General features: G+C 43.6%; 1 protein-coding gene across 8 annotated transcripts in view; it reads left to right on the top strand.

The window, feature by feature from the left end:
- Window positions 1-16278, top strand: part of LSM14A (LSM14A mRNA processing body assembly factor) — a 60507-nt gene extending 44229 nt beyond the window's left edge. Inside the window, exons 5-11 of one of the 8 annotated variants that reach the window (XM_053608254.1) lie at window positions 798-974; window positions 1257-1322; window positions 7137-7319; window positions 7862-8033; window positions 9141-9372; window positions 13834-13890; window positions 15584-16278. In XM_053608254.1, coding sequence (XP_053464229.1) covers window positions 798-974; window positions 1257-1322; window positions 7137-7319; window positions 7862-8033; window positions 9141-9372; window positions 13834-13857 — 854 coding nt within the window. In that variant the 3' untranslated portion in view covers window positions 13858-13890; window positions 15584-16278. Of the gene's footprint in view, window positions 1-797; window positions 975-1256; window positions 1323-7136; window positions 7320-7861; window positions 8034-9140; window positions 12452-13833; window positions 13891-15583 lie in introns of those variants that run through there. The other 7 variants (XM_053608258.1, XM_053608253.1, XM_053608257.1 and 4 more) reach the window with 7 other exon arrangements.
- The last annotated feature ends 3508 nt before the right edge of the window (window positions 16279-19786 follow it).

Genomic DNA, 19786 nt, shown 5'->3' with positions numbered 1-19786 from the left:
TAAGCCAAAACTTGCCAAGCGATCTTTCAAAAGTCCAGGAATCAGTCTGGCTACTGTATAATTTATCTAAAGAGTTTCTTGCTGGTCTTTTAGGTTTTTTTCTTTCTTTTTTTTTTTTGTCTCCTGCCTGCCTGTGGTTGGTTTAATAATGAGCATTCTGGCCAGTTGGGAAAGAGGGAAGGCTGCACTGGTCTTTTAGTTTTTATGTGTAATGACCTAAGCCCCTAAGATATCAAAGTACTTCACCTAACTTAGTTTCTGGTTCTTCACTTTCTTGTAACAAAAATTTAATGAAAATAACAACCTGTAGATATGAAGATGTCATTTTAGTCATTTACCAAAAGTAATAAAGTCAACATGATCTTGTGGTTGTTGGGGAGGGCCTATATCTCACCTGCCTAAAACTTGAATTTTGTTGATATTCCTAGGGAAACTCATACCAAGCAGCAGTTTTTGAAAAACTTAAACTTTATTCCCCTAGGTAGAAATATGGATAAAGTTGTGAAGTGGGCTTTTTTGTTTGGAGTTTTGTATTGTTTTGGGGTTTTTTTTGTTTTTTATTTTTATTTTGTTTACTATTTATTTTTTCTTTTCTTTTTTTTTTTGCTAATCTAATGACCCAGCCCACTAAGGATAACCCATTTTACACTGTGGTCGAATAAATAGTTTAATTCAAATTTATGCTTTGTGCTAACAATTTGAATTGGATAGAAATAACTCTGGACTTTTTTTTTTATTGTCTGGATTATTTTGAAATCCCCAATAGAGTAGTTTCTTACCTTTTGGTTACATTTTAGGTCGTTCAAGCCCTCAGTTAGACCCTTTGAGAAAAAGCCCAACCATGGAACAAGCAGTACAGACCGCCTCGGCCCACTTACCTGCTCCAGCACCTGTTGGGAGAAGGAGCCCTGTATCAACCAGGCCTTTGCCATCTACCAGCCAAAAAGCAGTAGAGAATCAAGAGCACAGGCGAGGTAGAACTTTAGCTATTTATTGTTTGTTAATTAACTAATCAACAATTTCTGCTCACCTTATTTTCATTAAAAGGATTTACATGATGTGAATGATCCCAGAAAGCTTAAAATGAATGAACTTGGTGACTATGCCGTCTTTCAGATTGAAAAACTCAAAGTCAGTTTTTTGGACATCTTGCATTTTTTTTCTTTGGGGTTGTTTTTTCCCATTTCTGACTTCACAGAAGGTTTTGAATTATGTGTCCTGAGTTGATTTGTCATTTTGCATGTCTTTTTCGATAGCTGAAGTACATAAAGTATCAAGACCAGAAAATGAGCAACTCAGAAATGATAGCAAGAGACAAGTAGGTAAGTGCTTAAATCTGAAGGTCATATCCTATGCTTGTCCAATAGGGAGAACACTTTAAATACATAACACATATTTACTACAGAAGATGGAAAGCAAGGCTGGGGCTATAAAGGAGGAACCCAAGAGTGTCGTTGTGATGACAGAATAGTTCTTCATCTTGAATATGGAGGTGGTGATGTAAATCTGTGTCTGTGGTAAGATAAGAAGTCACTGTAAATGTCATAGGTAAAGACATAAAGATACCATACATAAAGACATACAAAAAATGAGCTGAGCCTCATGGCTCATATTTGTAGTCCCAGCAGCTAGGGAGGCCAAGATGGGAGGATCACTTGAGGCCAGAAGTTCAAGACTGCAGTGAGCTATGATTGCACCACTGCACTTCACTTGGTCAGCAGAGAGAGAGACCCTGTCTCTTTACACAAACAAAATACATGCAAAAACTGATGACGGATGGGGTGGCTCACACCTGTCATCCTAGCACTCTGACAGGCCAAGGTGCCAGGTGGATTGCATCAGCTCAGGAGTTCCAGACCAGCCTAAGCAAGAGCGAGTCCCTGTTTCTAAAAAAATAGCCCAGCATTGTAGCAGGGGCCTGTAGTCCTAGCTACTTGGGAGGCTGAGGCAAGAGAATTGGTCGAGCCCAGGCATTTGAGGTTGCTGTGAGCTATGATACTATTGCACTCTACTGGGGACAAGAAAGTGAGATTCTATCTCAAAAAGAAACAAAAAAACTGATGACATACGAATAAGGCTAGTTTAGTTAATGATATTATGCCAGTGTGAATTTGTTGGTTTTGGCAATGTGAAAGAATTACATAACTTCTTGCCATTGGAGTTCGGAAAGTTGTATGGACGGTACAAAAGACTACTATTTTTTCTTTTATTTTAAGAGACAGGATGTTGGGCGGCACCTGTGGCTCAAGGAGTAGGGTGCCAGTCCCGTATGCCGGAGGTGGCGGGTTCAAACCCAACCCCAGCCAAAAAAAACACACACACAAAAAAAAGAGAGACAGGATGTCACTTTATTGCCCTCAGTAGACGGCTGTGGCATCACAGCTCACAGCAACCTCCAACTCCTGGGCTTAGGCAATTCTCTTGCCTCAGCCTCCCGAGTAGCTAGGATTACAGGTGCTCACTACAATCCCTGGGTATTTTTTGGTTGTAGTTGTCGTTGTTAGGCTGACCCAGGCTCAGGCTGGATTCGGACCGGTCAGCTCCAGTGTATGTGACGGGCACCCTCGCTGCTTGAGCTACAGGCACCAAGCCGATTTTATTTTATTTTATTTTACTTATTTTGTGACAGAGTCTCACTTTGTTGCCCTTGGGTAAAGTGCCGTGGCATCATAACTTGTAGCAACCTCAAACTCTTGGGTTCAAGGGATTCTCTTTCCTCAGCCTCTCGAGTAGCTTTGACTAAAGGCGCCTGCCACAACACTCAGCTATTTTTTAGAGATGGGGGTCTTTCTCTTCCTCTGCCTGTGAGCTTCAGGCAGTCCACCAGGCCTGGCCATAAAACTTTAATTTTCTTTTGTGATTATTGATTTAATGAGGTTTTCTATCTTCCTTATTTGCTTTTGTTTTAACATTCCCAAATCATCTGTTTTTTCATATTTTCAAATTTTATTGTTGGAGAATATAATTAAAAACTTCGATATTGGGGCGGCGCCTGTGGCTCAGTGAGTAGGGCGCCGGCCCCATATGCCAAGGGTGGCAGGTTCAAACCCAGCCCCGGCCAAACTGCAACAAAAAAATAGCCGGGCGTTGTGGTGGGCGCCTGTAGTCCCAGCTGCTTGGGAGACTGAGGCAAGAGAATCGCGTAAGCCCAAGAGTTAGAGGTTGCTGTGAGCCGTGTGACGCCACGGCACTCTACTGAGGGCGGTACAGTGAGACTCTGTCTCTACAAAAAAAACAAACTTCGATATTAAAAAGTAAAATGCCTAATCACCTTAATTTAGATAATGATTGCAAAGTCATCTTTCACTTAATTTTAGAAAAGTAGGAAAGTTTGGATTTTTTTTTTTTGTAGAGACAGAGTCTCACTTTACCACCCTTGGTAGAGTGTCATGATGTCGCAGGACTCACAGCAACCTCCAGCTCTTGGGCTTTCGCAATTCTCCTGCCTCAGTTTTCCGAGCAGCTGGGACTACAGGCACCCGCCACAATGCCCCGCTATTTTTTGGTTGCAGTTCAGCCAGGGTGGGTTTGAACCCACCACCCTTGGTATATGGGGCCGGCGCCCTACTCACTGAGCCACAGGCGCCACCCTAGAGTTTCACTATTTTACCCAGAATGCTGTGTTATCACAGCTCACAGCCAACCTCAAACTCTTGGGCTTAAGCAATTCTCTTGCCTCAGCCTCCCAAGCAACTGGGACTATAGGCACCTGCCACAACGCCCAGCTATTTTTCGGTTGTAATTGTTGTTTGGCAGGCCAGGGCTGGGTTCAAACCCGCCAGCTCCGGTGTATGTGGCTAGTGCCCTAGCCGCTGAGCTACAGGTGCTAAGCCAGTAAGTTTTTATTGTTTATTTGTTTTGAGACAGAGTCTCACTTTTTCACCCCAGGTAGCATGATCATAGTTCAGTGTAACTTCTAACTCCTGAGCGCGAGTGATCCTCCTGATCACTTCCCAAGTAGCTAGGACTATAGGTACATGCCACCATGCCCAGCTGATTTTTCTGTTTTTCTATAGAGGTAGTGTCTCACTCTTGCTCAGATTGGTCTCAAACTCCTGACCTCAAGCCATCTCCTGCCTTATCCTCCTATAGATTATAGGTGTGAGCCATTATTCCTGGCCTTAAAAATATAAATACTGGGCCAGGTGCAATGGCTCACTCCTGTAATCCCAGCACTTGGGAGGCAGAGGCAGGTGAATTGGCTGCACTCATGGGTTCAAGACCAGTCTGAGCCAAAGCGAGACCTTGTCTCTAAAAATAGCCAGGTGTTGTGGCTGTAGTCCCAGCTACTTGGGAGGCTGAGGCAAGAAGATCACTTGAGCTCAAGAATTTGAGGTTGCTGTGAGCTATGATTTTACAGCACTCTACAGAAGGCGACAAAGTAAGATTCTGCCTCAAAAAAAAAAAAAGATTGAAAAATCATGCTATACTTTCTGGCTTGTAAGGGATTTTTTTTTTTTTTTTTTTTTTTTTTTTTGTAGAGACAGAGTCTCACCTTATCGCCCTCAGTAGAGTGCCGTGGCATCACACAGCTCACAGCAACCTCCAAATCCTTGGGCTTAGGCGATTCTCTTGACTCAGCCTCCCAAGTATCTGGGACTACAGGCGCCCGCCACAACGCCCGGCTATTTTTTTGTTGCAGTTTGGCCGGGGCTAGGTTTGAACCCTTCACCCTCGGCATACGGGGCCGGCACCCTACCCGCTGAGCCACAGGCGCCGCCCAAGTAAGGGATTTTTAATAGCAAAGTTGAATGTTTTAAATATCCTGCTTGGGTGCTGCCATATACCAAGGGTGATGGGTTCAAACTTAGCCCTGGCCAAACTACAACAAAAAAATAGCCCGGCATTGTGGCAGGCACCTGTAGTCCCAGCTCTACTCAGGAGGCTCAGGCAAGAGAATCATCTAAGCCCAGAGTTGGAGGTTGCTGTGAGATGTGATGCCATAGCACTCTACTGAAGGTGACAAAGTGAGACTGTCTCTAAAAAAATAAATAAATGAGGCGGTGCCTGTGGCTCAGTGAATGGGGTGCCGGCCCCATATACCAAGGGGGCGGGCTCAAACCCAGCTCCTGCCAAACTGCAACAAAAAATAGCCAGGCATGGTGGGCACCTGTAGTCGCAGCTACTGGAGGCTGAGGCAAGAGAATCACCTAAACCCAAGAGTTGGAGGTTGCTGTGAGCTGTAACATCACAGCACTCTACTGAGGGCGACAAAGTGAGACGCTGTCTCTACAAAATAAATAAATAAATAAATAAAATGTCCTGCTTATCTAGATTTAAGTGTTTGGATATGCTGCTATGGGGTTTTGTGGTTTTCTCAAACCAGGCAATTTGCCAAATGTCAGCAAACAGTGAACACAAACCTGTCTGTTACCCTGTAGGCACATCTGATATTTGTCAATATGCATTAAACTTTTCACATAATTATCATCATTAAAATTCCTACTGCTTTATCCTCTGCCGTTTTTTCAATTAACTGCTATCACATACTGTCCTATATTTTTCTTAACCACCAGTCCTCCCATGCTGGATATTTGGGGTGCGGAGTTTCCAATATAAATTGTGCTGCTTCGTGTTGCTTGATTACATTTTGTGTGACTGGCTAAAATCATGTTATTATTAAGAGAATATACTGATACAAGCAAACTCCAACAATTAGTGCAGTTCAGAGGGAGACAGTCAAGATGATGGAAAGTGTTCAGAGTTCAGGAAGAACTTGGGTCTGTTGTTGAATCTGTGATGTGGAAATAACACCTCCTGTCTCACAACTTGTGACTAGTCTTCATGTATTTTTTTTTTTTTTGCTGTAAATACATAAAAGGCTTTCTAAATTTTGAAAACCCACTATGTGTCTGTAGGTATTGGGGGTGTAACAATAAGAACAAAGCCCCTCCCCTCAGGGAACATGCATCGGTTTAATGCAGCAGTGTGATTGTATATTGTTAGTAACACATACATGAGTGTGTGGCCCATGAATATGAATGTTTATAAATTTTGTGTGCTATTCTCAGTCTATATAGTAAATGTTAGTAAAAACTTAATTTTTTGTTCTAAAAGTAAGTATAATGTTTACAAAGACTTGGTAAGCCTGTGTGGCGGAGGGCGCCAGCCCCATATATTGGAGGTGGTGGGTTCAAACCCGGCCCCAGCCAAAAACTGCAAAAAAAAAAAGTCTTGGTAAGCCTTTCTGTTGTTGATCTTTGTTGTTGTTGTTACAAGAGTCCCACCCTGTGCCTGAGCAGCATGCAATGGCATCATAGTTCACTACAACCTCAGACTCCAGCTATGGGCATCCAGCTGCCTCAGCCTCTGGAAGCCACTGGGATTATAGGCACTCACTGTGGCCCCCAGCTGGGTTTTTCTTTTCTTTTCTTTTCTTTTTTTTTTTTTGAGACGGAGCTTCAAGCTGTCATCCTGGGTAGAGTGCCATGCCTTCACAGCTCACAACAACCTCCCAACTCCTGGGCACAAGCGATTCTCCTGCCTCTGCCTCCCAAGTAGCTGGGACTACAGGCGCCCCCCACAATGGCTATTTTTTGGTTGCAGCCATGATTGTTGTTTGGCTGGCCTGGGCTGGATTCGAACCCATCAGCTCAGGTGTGTGTGGCTGGCGCCTTAGCCACTCGAGCCACAGGCGCCAAGCCTGGTTTTTCTTTTTTTTAATGAGTCAGGGTTCTCACTCTCGCTCAGACAAGTCTCAAACTCCTGAGCTAAATGAATTCTGCCACTTCAGCCTCTCACTGTGCTGGGATTACAAGTGTGAGCCACCTTGCCGGACCGTCTTTCATATTATATAAAGACCACAGTAACAATTTCTGTCCTAAACTATTACATGTTGAATGTCCATTGTATATATTCTTTTTTTTTTTTTTTTTAATTTCAGCTTAAGTGGGGGTACAAACAACTGGGTTGCAGTGTTTGCATTTGTTAAATATAAGAGTCTCTCTTGTAGTTGTTTCCCATACCCAAGAGATGTGCGCTATATATCCCCTTTTCCCCTTCCTCCCTCATTCCTCCTCCCCCCACCTTAAATTGAAATTGAGTTTTTCTCTTATGTAGGCGTGTATTAGACCATCTACCAGCATCCTATTAGTACTGTGTTCATTGTATTTTGTATACATTCTTTATTAACATAGCTCCAGGTGCTCCTTCAGCTCCAAGAAGAGGGCGTGGGGGTCATCGAGGTGGCAGAGGAAGATTTGGTATTCGGCGAGATGGTCCAATGAAATTTGAGAAAGACTTTGACTTTGAAAGTGCAAACGCACAATTTAACAAGGAGGAGATTGACAGAGAGTTTCATAATAAACTTAAATTAAAAGGTAAGCTTTGCTTTTTCTGCTCAGAAAATAATCTTTTTTTTTTTTTTTTTTCCTGAGACAGAGTCGCTGTGTTACTCTCAGTAAAGTGTTTGGCATCACAGCTCCCAGCAACCTCAAACTCTTGGGTTTAAGCAAGTCTCTTGCCTCAGCGTCCCAAATAGCTGGGACTACAGGCGCCCACCACAATGCCCCCCTATTTTTTGTTGTTGTTGTAGTTGTCATTGTTATTTAGCAGGTCCAGGCCAGGTTTGAACCTGCCAGCCCCGGTCGGTGTATGTGGCTGGCGTCCTAGCTCCTGAGCTACAGGTGCCAGGCCATCAGAAAATAATCTTATTTGGGGTGGCGCCTGTGGCTCAAAGGAGTAGGGCACCAACCCCATATGCCAGAGGTGGCGGATTCAAACCCAGCCCCACCCAAAAACTGCAAAAAAATAATAATAATAATCTTATTTGATCTGTGAATTAAAGATATTTTTCAAATTGTGTCTAATTTTATTTTATACAAGCCTTTGACTTTTATGGTATTTGCTTATTTTTCCTTAGAAGATAAACTTGAGAAACAAGACAAGCCTGTAAATGGTGAAGATAAAGGAGACTCAGGAGTTGATACCCAGAACAGTGAAGGAAATGCCGATGAAGAAGATCCACTGGGACCGAACTGCTACTATGACAAAACTAAGTCCTTCTTCGATAATATTTCCTGTGATGATAATAGGTACACTGTTAAACTAAATACCCATATACTTCTGTTTAGAGAGGTATTCACATTTGAATATTAGTAATTAAAACAGAAACATTCATGTAATAGCTAAGTAAGACCTTTTCTGTAGATCAAGTGAGGCCAAAGCCAAAGTGCTAATATTACTTTGAAGTTTGCCAATACAACATAACTCTGCCATATCATAGTAAACGAGGGTCCAGAAAATTGGCAAATTATTGTGAGGTTGATTGAAACCCCACGTAACAAGGTTCTGCTCCCTATTCAAGTTGTTGGTGTTCCGGCTGAGATTTGGTGCCACCCTGTGGCAGTTGTTTGCTTCAATTTAAACATGGATGGGTATGAGTCTGGGTCCTGGGATTATCTAGGCTGGATGACAGCAGCAACAATTCAGATACCTATTAGTTAATTGGCATTGGATCCAGAGAGCGGGCCAGGAGCATACTGGTGACTCAGAGACCTACCTTCCATCTTCTAGCTTTCTGAGACAAGGTTTCAAAGCCTTGGCTTTGCCCTATTTAACATGGGGCAGAGTGGAAAGTGAAGTCAATTTCCAATCTCATTTGTATAGAATTTTCATTTTGTTGGGGCTGTTATCCACTTTCTTTATCAGCTATTTCATTTTCCGAAACCAGTATCAGTTATGTGTTTACATGAAGTTTCAGGGAATGTTTTTTTTTTTGTAGAGACAGAGTCTCACTTTATGGCCCTCGGTAGAGTGCCGTGGCGTCACACGGCTCACAGCAACCTCCAACTCTTGGGCTTCAGCAATTCTCTTGCCTCAGCCTCCCGAGCAGCTGGGACTACAGGCGCCCGCCACAACACCCGGCTATTTTTTTTTTTTTTTTTTTTTGGTTGCAGTTTGGCCGGGGCTGGGTTTGAACCCGCCACCCTCGGCATATGGGGCCGGCGCCCTACTCACTGAGCCACAGGTACCGCCCGGGAATGTTATAGAAATAATATTGAACTATTGAACTCCTATGCCATGGACATCTTGTGATAACTTAGATAAGATACTTATTTTTAATCTTTAGGAATTACCTAAACTTTTGCCAAGAAATGTTCTTTTAAACCTAATATACTGAACATTTGCTTTTATAATAGAGAACGAAGACCTACATGGGCTGAAGAAAGGAGATTAAATGCAGAAACATTTGGAATCCCACTTCGTCCAAACCGTGGCCGTGGCGGGTACAGAGGCAGAGGAGGTCTCGGTTTCCGTGGTGGTAGAGGGCGCGGTGGTGGCAGAGGTGGTACCTTCACCACCCCTCGAGGATTTCGTGGCGGATTCAGAGGAGGTCGTGGGGGCAGGGAGTTTGCAGATTTTGAATATAGGGTAAGTATTATTATATACTTTGTGGTTGGTACGCAGCTTTATGAAACTCAACATTTTTATTTTTATCTATTTTTGTTTTGTTTTGTTTTTTTTGAGGGCATTAGAATAACCTCCCTTTTGACTTTTTCAATGGAGGATATACCTCATTAGGATGTTTATATAATCCTCCAGGCAGGAGGATCACTTGAGGCCAGGAATTTGATACCAGCCTAGTTAACATACAAAGACCTTGTCTGTACAAAAAATTTTAAAAGTTAGCCTCACCTCCCATAGCACAGTGGTTATAGCACCGGCCATATACACCAAGGCTGGCAGATTTGAACCCAGCCCAGGCCAGCTAAATAATGACAGCTGCAACAAAAAATAGCCGGTGTTGTGGCCAGTGCCTGTAGTCCCAGCTACTTGGGAGGCTGAGGCAAGAGAATCACTTAAACCCAAGAGTTGGAGGTTGCTGTGAGTTGTGACACCATTGCACTCTACGAGGGCAAGATGATACTCTGTCTCAAAAACAGAAAAAGAATTCTAACACTTTGCTCAGGTTCTTTTTCCCCATTCCTTCTGCCTGAGGAGTTCCATTGGCCCCTTCTCCTGAGCAGTCATGCTAGTGTTTACACACTTACTCTCACTCATAGTGTGCTTATTTGTTGGCAAGATCTCTGTCTTTCTCCCTTTCTCCCTCTCCCTCCCTCCGCCTCCCTTCCTTTTTTTTTTTGCAGTTTTTGGCCAGGGCTGGGCTTGAACCTGCCACCTCTAGCATATGGGGCCAGTGCCCCACTCCTTTGAGCCACAGGTGCTGCTCCCTCCCTCCCTTTTATGAACTTGTCCACTGGTAGCTTCTAACCAGTTTTCCATCTTGGACTTTGTATGTTTCTGCACTGCATTTCTCTTACTCATCTGCCTTGTATCTTGCTGTTGAACTCTCATAATTGGAGAACAGTTGAAGAATAGACCAATCATAAACCTCTTCTGTAGTGTCCTCCCTTGTGGGAGCTGGGAGCTTACTCCTCCGAAGGCATCCGTCCCATCCCACAAATACATTGTTCACATTTAACAGGCACACGAAATGAGTAAAAAATTTTTCCTGTGTCTTCAGCCTACCTGTTGGTTTGAGTCTACCCTTGTAAGTACACAGAATGTAGATAACATTGCTTCGTGATAAGTTTTTTGGATATATGAAAAAATAGCTGTTCTGTTTCCTGTGTATGGCTGGATCGTTATATCTTTCTCTTAATACTCGTTAACAAATCTTTGTTGAGCAACCACTGTGTGCTGCTACATGTTTTTTTTTTTTTGTTTTTGGTTTTTTGAGACGGGGTCTGACTATGTTGTCCTGGGTAGAGTGCCGTGACATCATAGTTCACAGCAACCTCAAATTCATGGGCTTAAGCAATCCTCTTGCCTCAGCCTCCTGAGTAGCTGGGACTACAGGCACTCACTACAACACTGGTTGGTTTTTAGACATAGGGGTCTCACTGTTGTTCAGGCTGGTTTTAAATTCCTTAGCACAAGCAATACACCGTCTCGGCCTTCCAGAGTGTTGGTATAACAGGCGTGAGCCACCACGCAAAGCCTCATATACTTTTTTTGAGACAGAGTCATATTCTATTGCCCATGCTAGAGTTCTGTGGTGTCAGCCTAGCTCTCAACAACCTCAAACTCCTGGGTTTAAGCGATCCTCCTGCCTCAGCCTCCTGAGTGCCTGAGACTACAGGTGCCTGCCATAACACCTGGCTAGTTTTTTCTATTAGTAGAGATATGGTCTTGCTCTTGTTCAGGTTGGTATCAAACTCCTGAGCTCAATAGATCGTCCCACTACCTCCCAGAGTGCTGGGATTACAGGGGTGAATCATCACACCTGGATTTCATGCATTTTTTTTTTTTTTTTTTTTAAACAGAATCTTGGCTCCACACCTGTAACTCAAGCGCCTAGGGCACCAGCCACATACACCAGAGCTGGCGGGTTTGAATCCAGCCTGGGCCTGCCAAACCACAATGACAAGTACAACCAAAAAATAGCCAGGCATTGTGGCAGGCACCTGTAGTCCCAGCTACTTGGGAGGCTGAGGCAAGAGAATCACTTAAGTCCAGGAGTTGGAGGTTGCTGTGAGCTGTGATGTCACAGTACTCTACCCAGGGCAACAGCTTGAGATTCTGTCTCAAAAAAAGAAAAGAGAAACAGTCTCATTCTGTTGCCCTGGGTAGAGTGTTGTGGCGTCATAGACCACAGCAACCTCAAACTCTTGGGTTCAAGCAATCCTCTTGCCTCAGCCTCCCTAGTAGCTGGTGCTACAGGTGCCTGCTACCACACCCAGCTAGCTTTTCCATTTTTAGTAGAGATGAGGTCTCACTCTGGCTTAGCCTGGTCTCAAACTCCTGACCTCAAGTGATCCTCCCAGAATGCTAGGATTACAGGCCTCAGCCACTGTGCCCAGCCCTGCATTTACTTATTAATGCAAGCTTTTCTTTTTTAAGCCATGTCATGTTCAGTCATTTTGAGTCTTTATCCACACTTGTGTCTCCTTGACAGATAGTCCAACCTCTGTCAGAGACTCAGTGGACCCTCAGGCATTGCTCTGATGATTAGAAGGCTCTAATATTACATTGTGCTGCCTGCTTTTCTTACCGTGTGAGGGTCCCACCTGATAGATTCAGCCCCTGTTTCTCATTACCCTTCAACCTGTCTGATTCAAGCAAGTTGCCTTGTGGTCATCTTTTATACACACTGTCCTGGATTCCAACTGTAACCTAATTTTCCAAATACACAGAATTCTCCATGTTTGCCAGACACTGTGCTGGGCACTGGTGCTGACAAACAGATGCAGTCCCGGCCTTTTTGGCATTTATGTCCTAGGTGCCCCCTTTCACCCTTCACAGTCTTGCCCAAGATTTCCTCTGTCTCCTTGGCCTTCCTCCCCTGAATTCCTCCTCTTCTGACCTTCTGTGTTTTCTTTGGCCAACTCATTTTAAGTACATGTTCTCCTCATTTCATGTGTTTTGTTTTGTTTTCTGTTACCAGCTAGATGAGATTGGCATTAGGAAGTATGTTTTACTTTTCTTTTTTTTTTTTTTTTATAGAGATAGAGTCTCACTTTATGGCCCTTGGTAGAGTGCCGTGGCCTCACACAGCTCACAGCAACCTCCAACTCCTGGGCTTAGGCGATTCTCCTGCCTCAGCCTCCCGAGTAGCTGGGACTACAGGTGCCCGCCACAACGCCCGGCTATTTTTTGGTTGCAGTTTGGCCGGGCCGGGTTTGAACCCGCCACCGTTGGTATATGGGGCCGGCGCCCTACCGACTGAGCCACAGGCGCCGCCCTATGTTTTACTTTCTTTCACCAAAACACCTAGCTCAACATGAAGCTATACCAAGCTTGAAGTAATTGGTTATCATGCTGATATGAATTCACTGCAGTGACTCACACCTGTAATCCTAACACTCTAGGAGGCTGAGGTGGGTGGATTGCTGGCGCTCAGGAATTAGAGACCAGCCTGAGCCAGAGCGAGACCTTGTCTCTAAAAACAGCCAGGTGTGTGGCGGGCGCCTGTAGTCCAAGCTACCCTAAAATAAGAGAATCACTGGAGCCCAAGAATTTGAAGTTGCTGTGAGCTGTTACGCTTTCTACTGAGGGTGAGGTGACTAAGTGAAACTCTGTCTCAAAAAAAAGGGTGGGGGGTGCTGGGCACCTATACCTCAGTGGTTAGGTTGCCAGCCACATGCACCAGGGCTGGTGGGTTCAAACCTAGCCTGGGCCTGCTAAAACCTAAAACAAACAAAAAATAACCAGGCATTGTGGTGGGCGCCTATAGTCCCAGCTACTAGGGAGGCTGAGGCAAGAGAGTCTCTTGAGCCCAAGAGTTTGAGGTTGCTGTGAGCTATGACACTACGGCACTCTACCAAGGGCAACGTAGTGAGACTGTGTCAATTAAAAAAAAAAAAAAAAAAGAGGGCGGCGCCTGTGGCTCAGTCGGTAAGGCACCGGCCCCATATACTGAGGGTAGCGGGTTCAAACCCAGCCCCGGCCAAACTGCAACCAGAAAATAGCCGGGTGTTGTGGCGGGCGCCTGTAGTCCCAGCTACTCGGGAGGCTGAGGCAAGAGAATCGCTTAAGCCCAGGAGTTGGAGGTTGCTGTGAGCTGTGTGAGGCCATGGCACTCTACCGAGGGCCATAAAGTGAGAGGCTATCTCTACAAAAAAAAAAAAAAAGAGTGAAGCCACCTCCTATTCTGTATACTGAGGACCACCAGTAAAAGCGTGGGAGCTGGCTGTGCTCTTGTAGCTGGGGATACAGAGTGCCTTGCATTTCAATTTGTTTCTTCAGAGCCGATCCAGAGACAGTGAGGTATCTGAAATGACCGTGTAGGATACTCAGCATGATACCGTGTTTCCTCTCCCCACTTTTATTTTCTCTTCTCCCCTTTCCCACTTTTTCCCTCTATCTCTCTTTTTTTTTTTTACCTTTCAGAAAACCACAGCTTTTGGACCCTAAAAGGTCTGGACTGATCGTACAACTTTCTGAAAGGTAAAAAAAAAAAGTAAATAAATTGGGAGATGTGAAGGTTGGCTTTGGTGGGGAACAGCAGGTTCATCTTTTAGCTTATTTATTTCTGTATGTCATTGTATTCACAGATAAAGTCTTACATAGGGAAATGTCTGTTTCAAATAATTGGGGTGAGAATCGGTAGTAAAAATCGTGTGTGTGGCAGCATCTAGTCCAAAGGAAAATCAAAGCCCCTGCTATGCCATAAACTTCTTGAGACTTTCATTGCTTTCTCACTGGTTACTTTTTTTTTTTTTTTTTTTGTAGAGACAGAGTCTCACTTTATGGCCCTCGGTAGAGTGCCGTGGCATCACACAGCTCACAGCAACCTCCAACTCCTGGGCTTAAGCAATTCTCTTGCCTCAGCCTCCCGAGTAGCTGGGACTACAGGCACCCGCCACAACGCCCAGCTATTTTTTGGTTGCAGTTCAGCCGAGGCTGGGTTTGAACCCGCCACCCTCGGTATATGGGGCCAGCGCCTTAACGACTGAGCCACAGGCGCCGCCCTCACTGGTTACTTTTTAAACATTTTAAAGTTCCCCTTTTAAAATAGATTTCTATTTCTGTTTTTGAGACAGAGTCTGACTTTATTGCCCTCGGTAGAGTGCCGTGGCATCACAACTCACAGCAACCTCAAACTCTTGGGCTTAAGGGATTCTCTTGTCTCACCCTCTGGAGTAGCTGGGACTACAGGTGCCCACCACAACACCTGGCTATTTTTAGAGATGAGGTCTCACTCTGGCTCAGGCTGGTCATTACTTTAGTGTCTGGGTATTTTATTGCTTTATAAAGACATCAGGGATTTTATGAAGCTTACATTTCAAAGTGCGTTGTCCATTGTTTTTGATGAGTTTAACTTCTAAATCAAAGCTTTAATTAAGTTCTTTCTCTATTTTTTTTTTTTTTTTTTTTTTGTAGAGACAGAGTCTCACTGTACCGCCCTCGGGTAGAGTGCTGTGGCGTCACACGGCTCACAGCAACCTCTAACTCCTGGGCTTCCGCGATTCTCTTGCCTCAGCCTCCCTAGTAGCTGGGACTACAGGCGCCCGCCACAACGCCCGGCTATTTTTTTTTGTTGTTGCAGTTTGACCGGGGCTGGGTTTGAACCCGCCACCCTCGGCATGTGGGGCCGGCGCCCTACTCGCTGAGCCACAGGCGCCGCCCTCTTTCTCTATTTTTAAAAATTATTAGGAGGGCAACCAACGATATTGGGTTATGCATGTATCTTACAGCGGCCTTGTTGCCAGCACCAGCCAGATGGTACCACAAATTTAACCTGACTGGGGAATACAGTAAACAAATAATGACCTCCTACTGAGTGTAGAAGTTGTAAAAGGACAGTAGAACCTCTGCCTCAACTACAACCCTACACTGACCACCTCCTTAAGTTGACCTAATTTTCATAGACTGGACATGCACCATGTGTACGATTAGTACATCAGGCCTAGTGCCTTCCGTTGACCACCTCTGTATGTTGACAAGTTTGTTACAGTCCCTTGAGTGGTCGGCTTACAGAGCTTCTAGTGTATTTCCTAGAAATTTGTGAAACCTATTTCTATATGAAAGTGAAAGAAAGTTATATTTAGGTAATTTTAAATAAACTTAAGCAATGTAAAACATATTTATTTATAAACCAGTAATTTGGAACACGAGCTAATTTTTTTTTCCTTTTTAGAAAGACAACAAAGTTGCTGCATAGTCTACAAACAAGTCTTTGAAAATAGGTGAATTTCTAGCTCTTCATGGTCCTGAAAATTGGTTTCAGTCTTTGCGAAGAATGAAGAAGTGAATTCGCTGTATATTTGTCACCAGCACTGGGGTTTTGTTTGTTTGTTTTCCTGCTTACTTTCAAAGATAAAATGCAGTTACTTTTGGGGGGAGGCTCATCTTAAAAAATGAGCATTAAATATATTTGGAATAGCAGAAGGTTAAGTAATTTCTTATGTATAGTTAAACTAAAGCAGTACTTCAGTGGGACTTATAAGTATTTTTTCATCACTGAAAGGGTTTTTTTTATCACTAAATTGTATTTGGCAATGATTGCAAGTTGCCTGCAGATAGGGCCGTGATACTGTGTTTTGAGCCACAGAAGGTTGTGTGTGCGCGTGTGCGTGTGTCTCTGTCTCTCCTTTTGGAAATCCTGTAATTTGAGATAGCTTATTTCGTCGATTAATTAGGGTGCTGGATGGTAGAGAATTTTGTCAGTCAACTATGTACACACAGTAAATACTGTTTCTTAGGCAAAGGTAACTTTTTTATATAGTTGTAAAATTCCATTATATTCCATTGCCAAAGAAACATTAAGAACTTTGTATAGCTGTATAAAAAGCAACTAATTTTTTAAAGAATAAACATTTTAAAGTCAGCAAACATACTGTGTCCTTGCAGAAGTTGATGTGCTGAGAAGCAGAGTTATGGGTGGGTCTTTTTTTCTTAGCTTTCCAAGCTTAAGAAAGAGATTTTTGATTTTTTTTTTTTTCTAAATGTTTGGAACATAAATGAAGATTTTTGATACATTCTTCCATTATCTAAAAAGGATAAATTGTTCATGCTTATTGTAAGAACTTCATTTTGTAGCAAGTGGCTTATCACAGGATTTGCCCAAATAATAGATATTTTCAGTATACGAATGTAAATAATCATAGATAAGACTGTAATTAGTTGTATTTTCAAATAAGTAACCCTCCTCCTTTTTTAGTACAGTAAAACTAGGCATCAATTAACTGTTACTCCTATTATGCCTGGAATTTTGTCATGATACCTTGCCTCATTCCATAGTATTTCAAGAGGATTCAGAGTGTTTGAAGTTATTTTGGCAACCTGTAACACATCACTCTGGTCCGTGGGCCTATGACCCTCAAATGACTCAATATAGAGTTCAATGCTAACTATAAATTACTAGTAAATCTTTTTGATATTTTAAGCTATAGTGGAAAAAAAATTTGGCCACTTTCTTTGTTTTTATGAAGGCCGTGGAATAAAGAGATCCAAAGATATAAATATTTTTATCTAGTTTGATTTTTGTTAACTTTCTCCTTGAAACACTCAGTAGTGATAAAGATGTGGAAAATGCACTGTAGGAGAATTGGAATATTTAAAGATGGTTGATATTTTTAATTTTAATTTTATATCTTTTGTATAGCTCTACAAGGAAATGTTTTGTAATTTGGTTTCATTACTAAGATCCAACACTCGGCAGCCATAGTTTAGAATAACATTGTCTAGTACTATTTGCTTGCATGTTAACAAAACCTTTTGGAGGACCCACAAATCATGATATTGAACACATTTCTGAGGAATTCTGAGCATCAGAGCAAGTGCTAATGGCAATACCTGTTAGACTGCTTGAGATGTCTCAGGCTGATTTTGAGAAGAAAAACTGTAAATACTAGTTCTACATGCTCTGAAAGTACGAGTTACGCGTTTCCCAGCCCTCTGGGGTCACTGGCTGGGGCATCTGGTGCCCCAACAAAAACTGGCAGCATGGCATTCCTGCAGTGCACCTTACAATATCTAAACAAGGTTTTTATTCTAAAGCAGAATAAAACTGTTGAATAAAAAATGTTCGTCAAAGTTCTTTCTCTCAGGTGGCGCCTGTGGCTCAGTGAGTAGGGCGCTGGCCCCATATACCGAGGGTAGCGGGTTCAAACCCAGCCCCCAAACTGTTTGTAGCAGTTTGAACTGCTACAAACAAAACAGCAGGACATTGTAGTAGGCGCCTGTAGTCCCAGCTACTTGGGAGGCCGAGGCAAGAGAATCACTTAAGCCCAGGAGTTGGAGGTTGCTATGAGCTGTGACTCCACAGCATTCTACTGAGGGTGATAAAGTAAGACTCTATCTCTAAAAAAAAAAAAAAAAAGTTATTTCTCTTTAGACAGTAATATTCTCTTGTAGAAACATAATGTCAGCCACAGTGCCCCTAGCCTGAAGTCCCAGCTATTCCGGAGGCTGAGGTGGGAGGATCACTTGAGGCCAGGAGTCTAAGGGCTAGCCTTGGCAATATAGCAAGGCCTCCTCTCTTTTTTTTTTTTTTTAAAAGGCCAGGCATGGTGGCTCACACCTGTAATCCTGACTGGGAGGCTGAGATAGGTAGATTGCTTGAGCTTAGGAGTTCAAGATCCCATCTCACTAAAAATAAAAATACTAGCTGGGTGTTATGGTGGGCTGAGGCAAGGTGATCACTTGAGCTCAAGAATCTGAGGTTGCTGTGAGCTATGATGCCCAGAGTGACAGAGTGTGGGTCTGTCTCAAAAAAAGAAATGAAGAAAAAGTAACCTAGGCTTCGCACCTGTAGCACAGTGGTTACAGCAGCGCCAGCCGCATACACTGAGGCTGGCAGGTTCGAACCTAGCCCGGGCCAGGTAAACAACAATGACAACTGCAGCAAAAAAAATGGCTGGGCACTGTGGCGGACTCGTCCCAGCTACTTGAGGGGCTGAAGCAAGAGAATTGCTTAAGCTCAAGAGTTTGTGGTTGCTGTGAGCTGTGACGTCACGGCACTCTACTGAGGGCAACATATAAGACTCTGTATCCAAAAAAAAAAAAAGCATAACAAAAGGCATAATGGAAGAGTGGAATCATAGTAATGTCTGTAATGCTCATGATAACTATAAATAAATTCCTCTGTCTCAAAAGGTTTGTTTTGTTGTAGATGTTTAGGGAAAGCCAAAACCCCTTTCTTCCCTACTGTGTGTAGAGCACTCCTAAATTAAGATCTGTGACATGAGGAGACTACACTGACCAGGCCCAGGGCAGGCCACAAACTTAATGCCAGAATATGCCCACTGTGGGCAGAGAGAGATGTAGGAGATACAGGGCTTGTCTGATGGACCATTTCTCCAACCGCTGGGCTTCATGTTGAAGGTAGGGAGAGGTCAGGAGTGGTAATCCAACTCAGTAGCTCTCTATTGGGTTGAACTGAAATCCTGGGAGTACAGTCTTCCAACATTTAATGACAGGGACACATGTTAAGCAGTTTCATTGTGTGAACATCGTAGAGTGTACATGCTCAGACCTAGATTGGATAGTCGCCTACACATCTAGGCTGCAAATGTATACAGCATGGTACTGTACTGATGGAGGCAATTGTAACACAGTGGCATTTGTTTTGTTTTTTGAGACAGAGTCTCATCCTGTCACTGTCACCTTGGCATCATAGCTCATAGCAACCTCCAACTCTTGGGCTCAAGCGATCCTCTTGCCTCGTTTTTTCTATTTTTAGTAGAGACCGGGTCTTGCTTTTTTGCTCAGGCTGGTGTCAAAACCTGTGAGCTCAAGGTATCCACCCACCTCCGCCTCCCACAGTGCTGGGATTACAGGCCTGAGCCACCGTGTCCAGCCGCACAATGGCATTTATGCATTTAAATATACCTAAGCCTGGAAAGGGCATAGTAAAAATACAGCATTACAGGCCAGCCACAGTGGCTCATTCCTATAATCCCATGACACTTTGGAAGGCTATGTTGGGAGATCCCTTGAGGCCAGGAGTTTGAGACCAGCCTCGGTAACAGCAAGACCCTGTCTCTACAAAAAAAAAAAGAGGTGGCACCTGTAGCTCAGTGGACCACATACACCGGAGCTGGCAGGTTTGAACCCGGCCCAGACCAGCTAAAAGAATGACAACTGCAATAAGAAAAAAAATAGCCAGGGGTGGCACCTGTGGCTCAAAGGAGTAGGCTGCTGGCCCCAAAATGCCGGAGGTGGTGGGTTCAAACCCGGCCCTGGCCAAAAGCTGCAAAAAAAAAAAAAGAAAGAAAAAAAAGTAGCTGGGCCTTGTGGTGGGCATCTGTAGTCCCACCTACTTAGCAGGCTGAGGCAAGAGAATTGCTTGAGCCCAAGTTTGAAGTTGCTGTGAGCTATAACGCCACTGCACTCTGCC

This window comes from Nycticebus coucang, chromosome 10 (genome assembly GCF_027406575.1).
Source record: "Nycticebus coucang isolate mNycCou1 chromosome 10, mNycCou1.pri, whole genome shotgun sequence".
In the NCBI taxonomy this organism is placed as follows: domain Eukaryota; kingdom Metazoa; phylum Chordata; class Mammalia; order Primates; family Lorisidae; genus Nycticebus; species Nycticebus coucang.
This window is presented reverse-complemented; position numbering and strand designations above follow the sequence as displayed.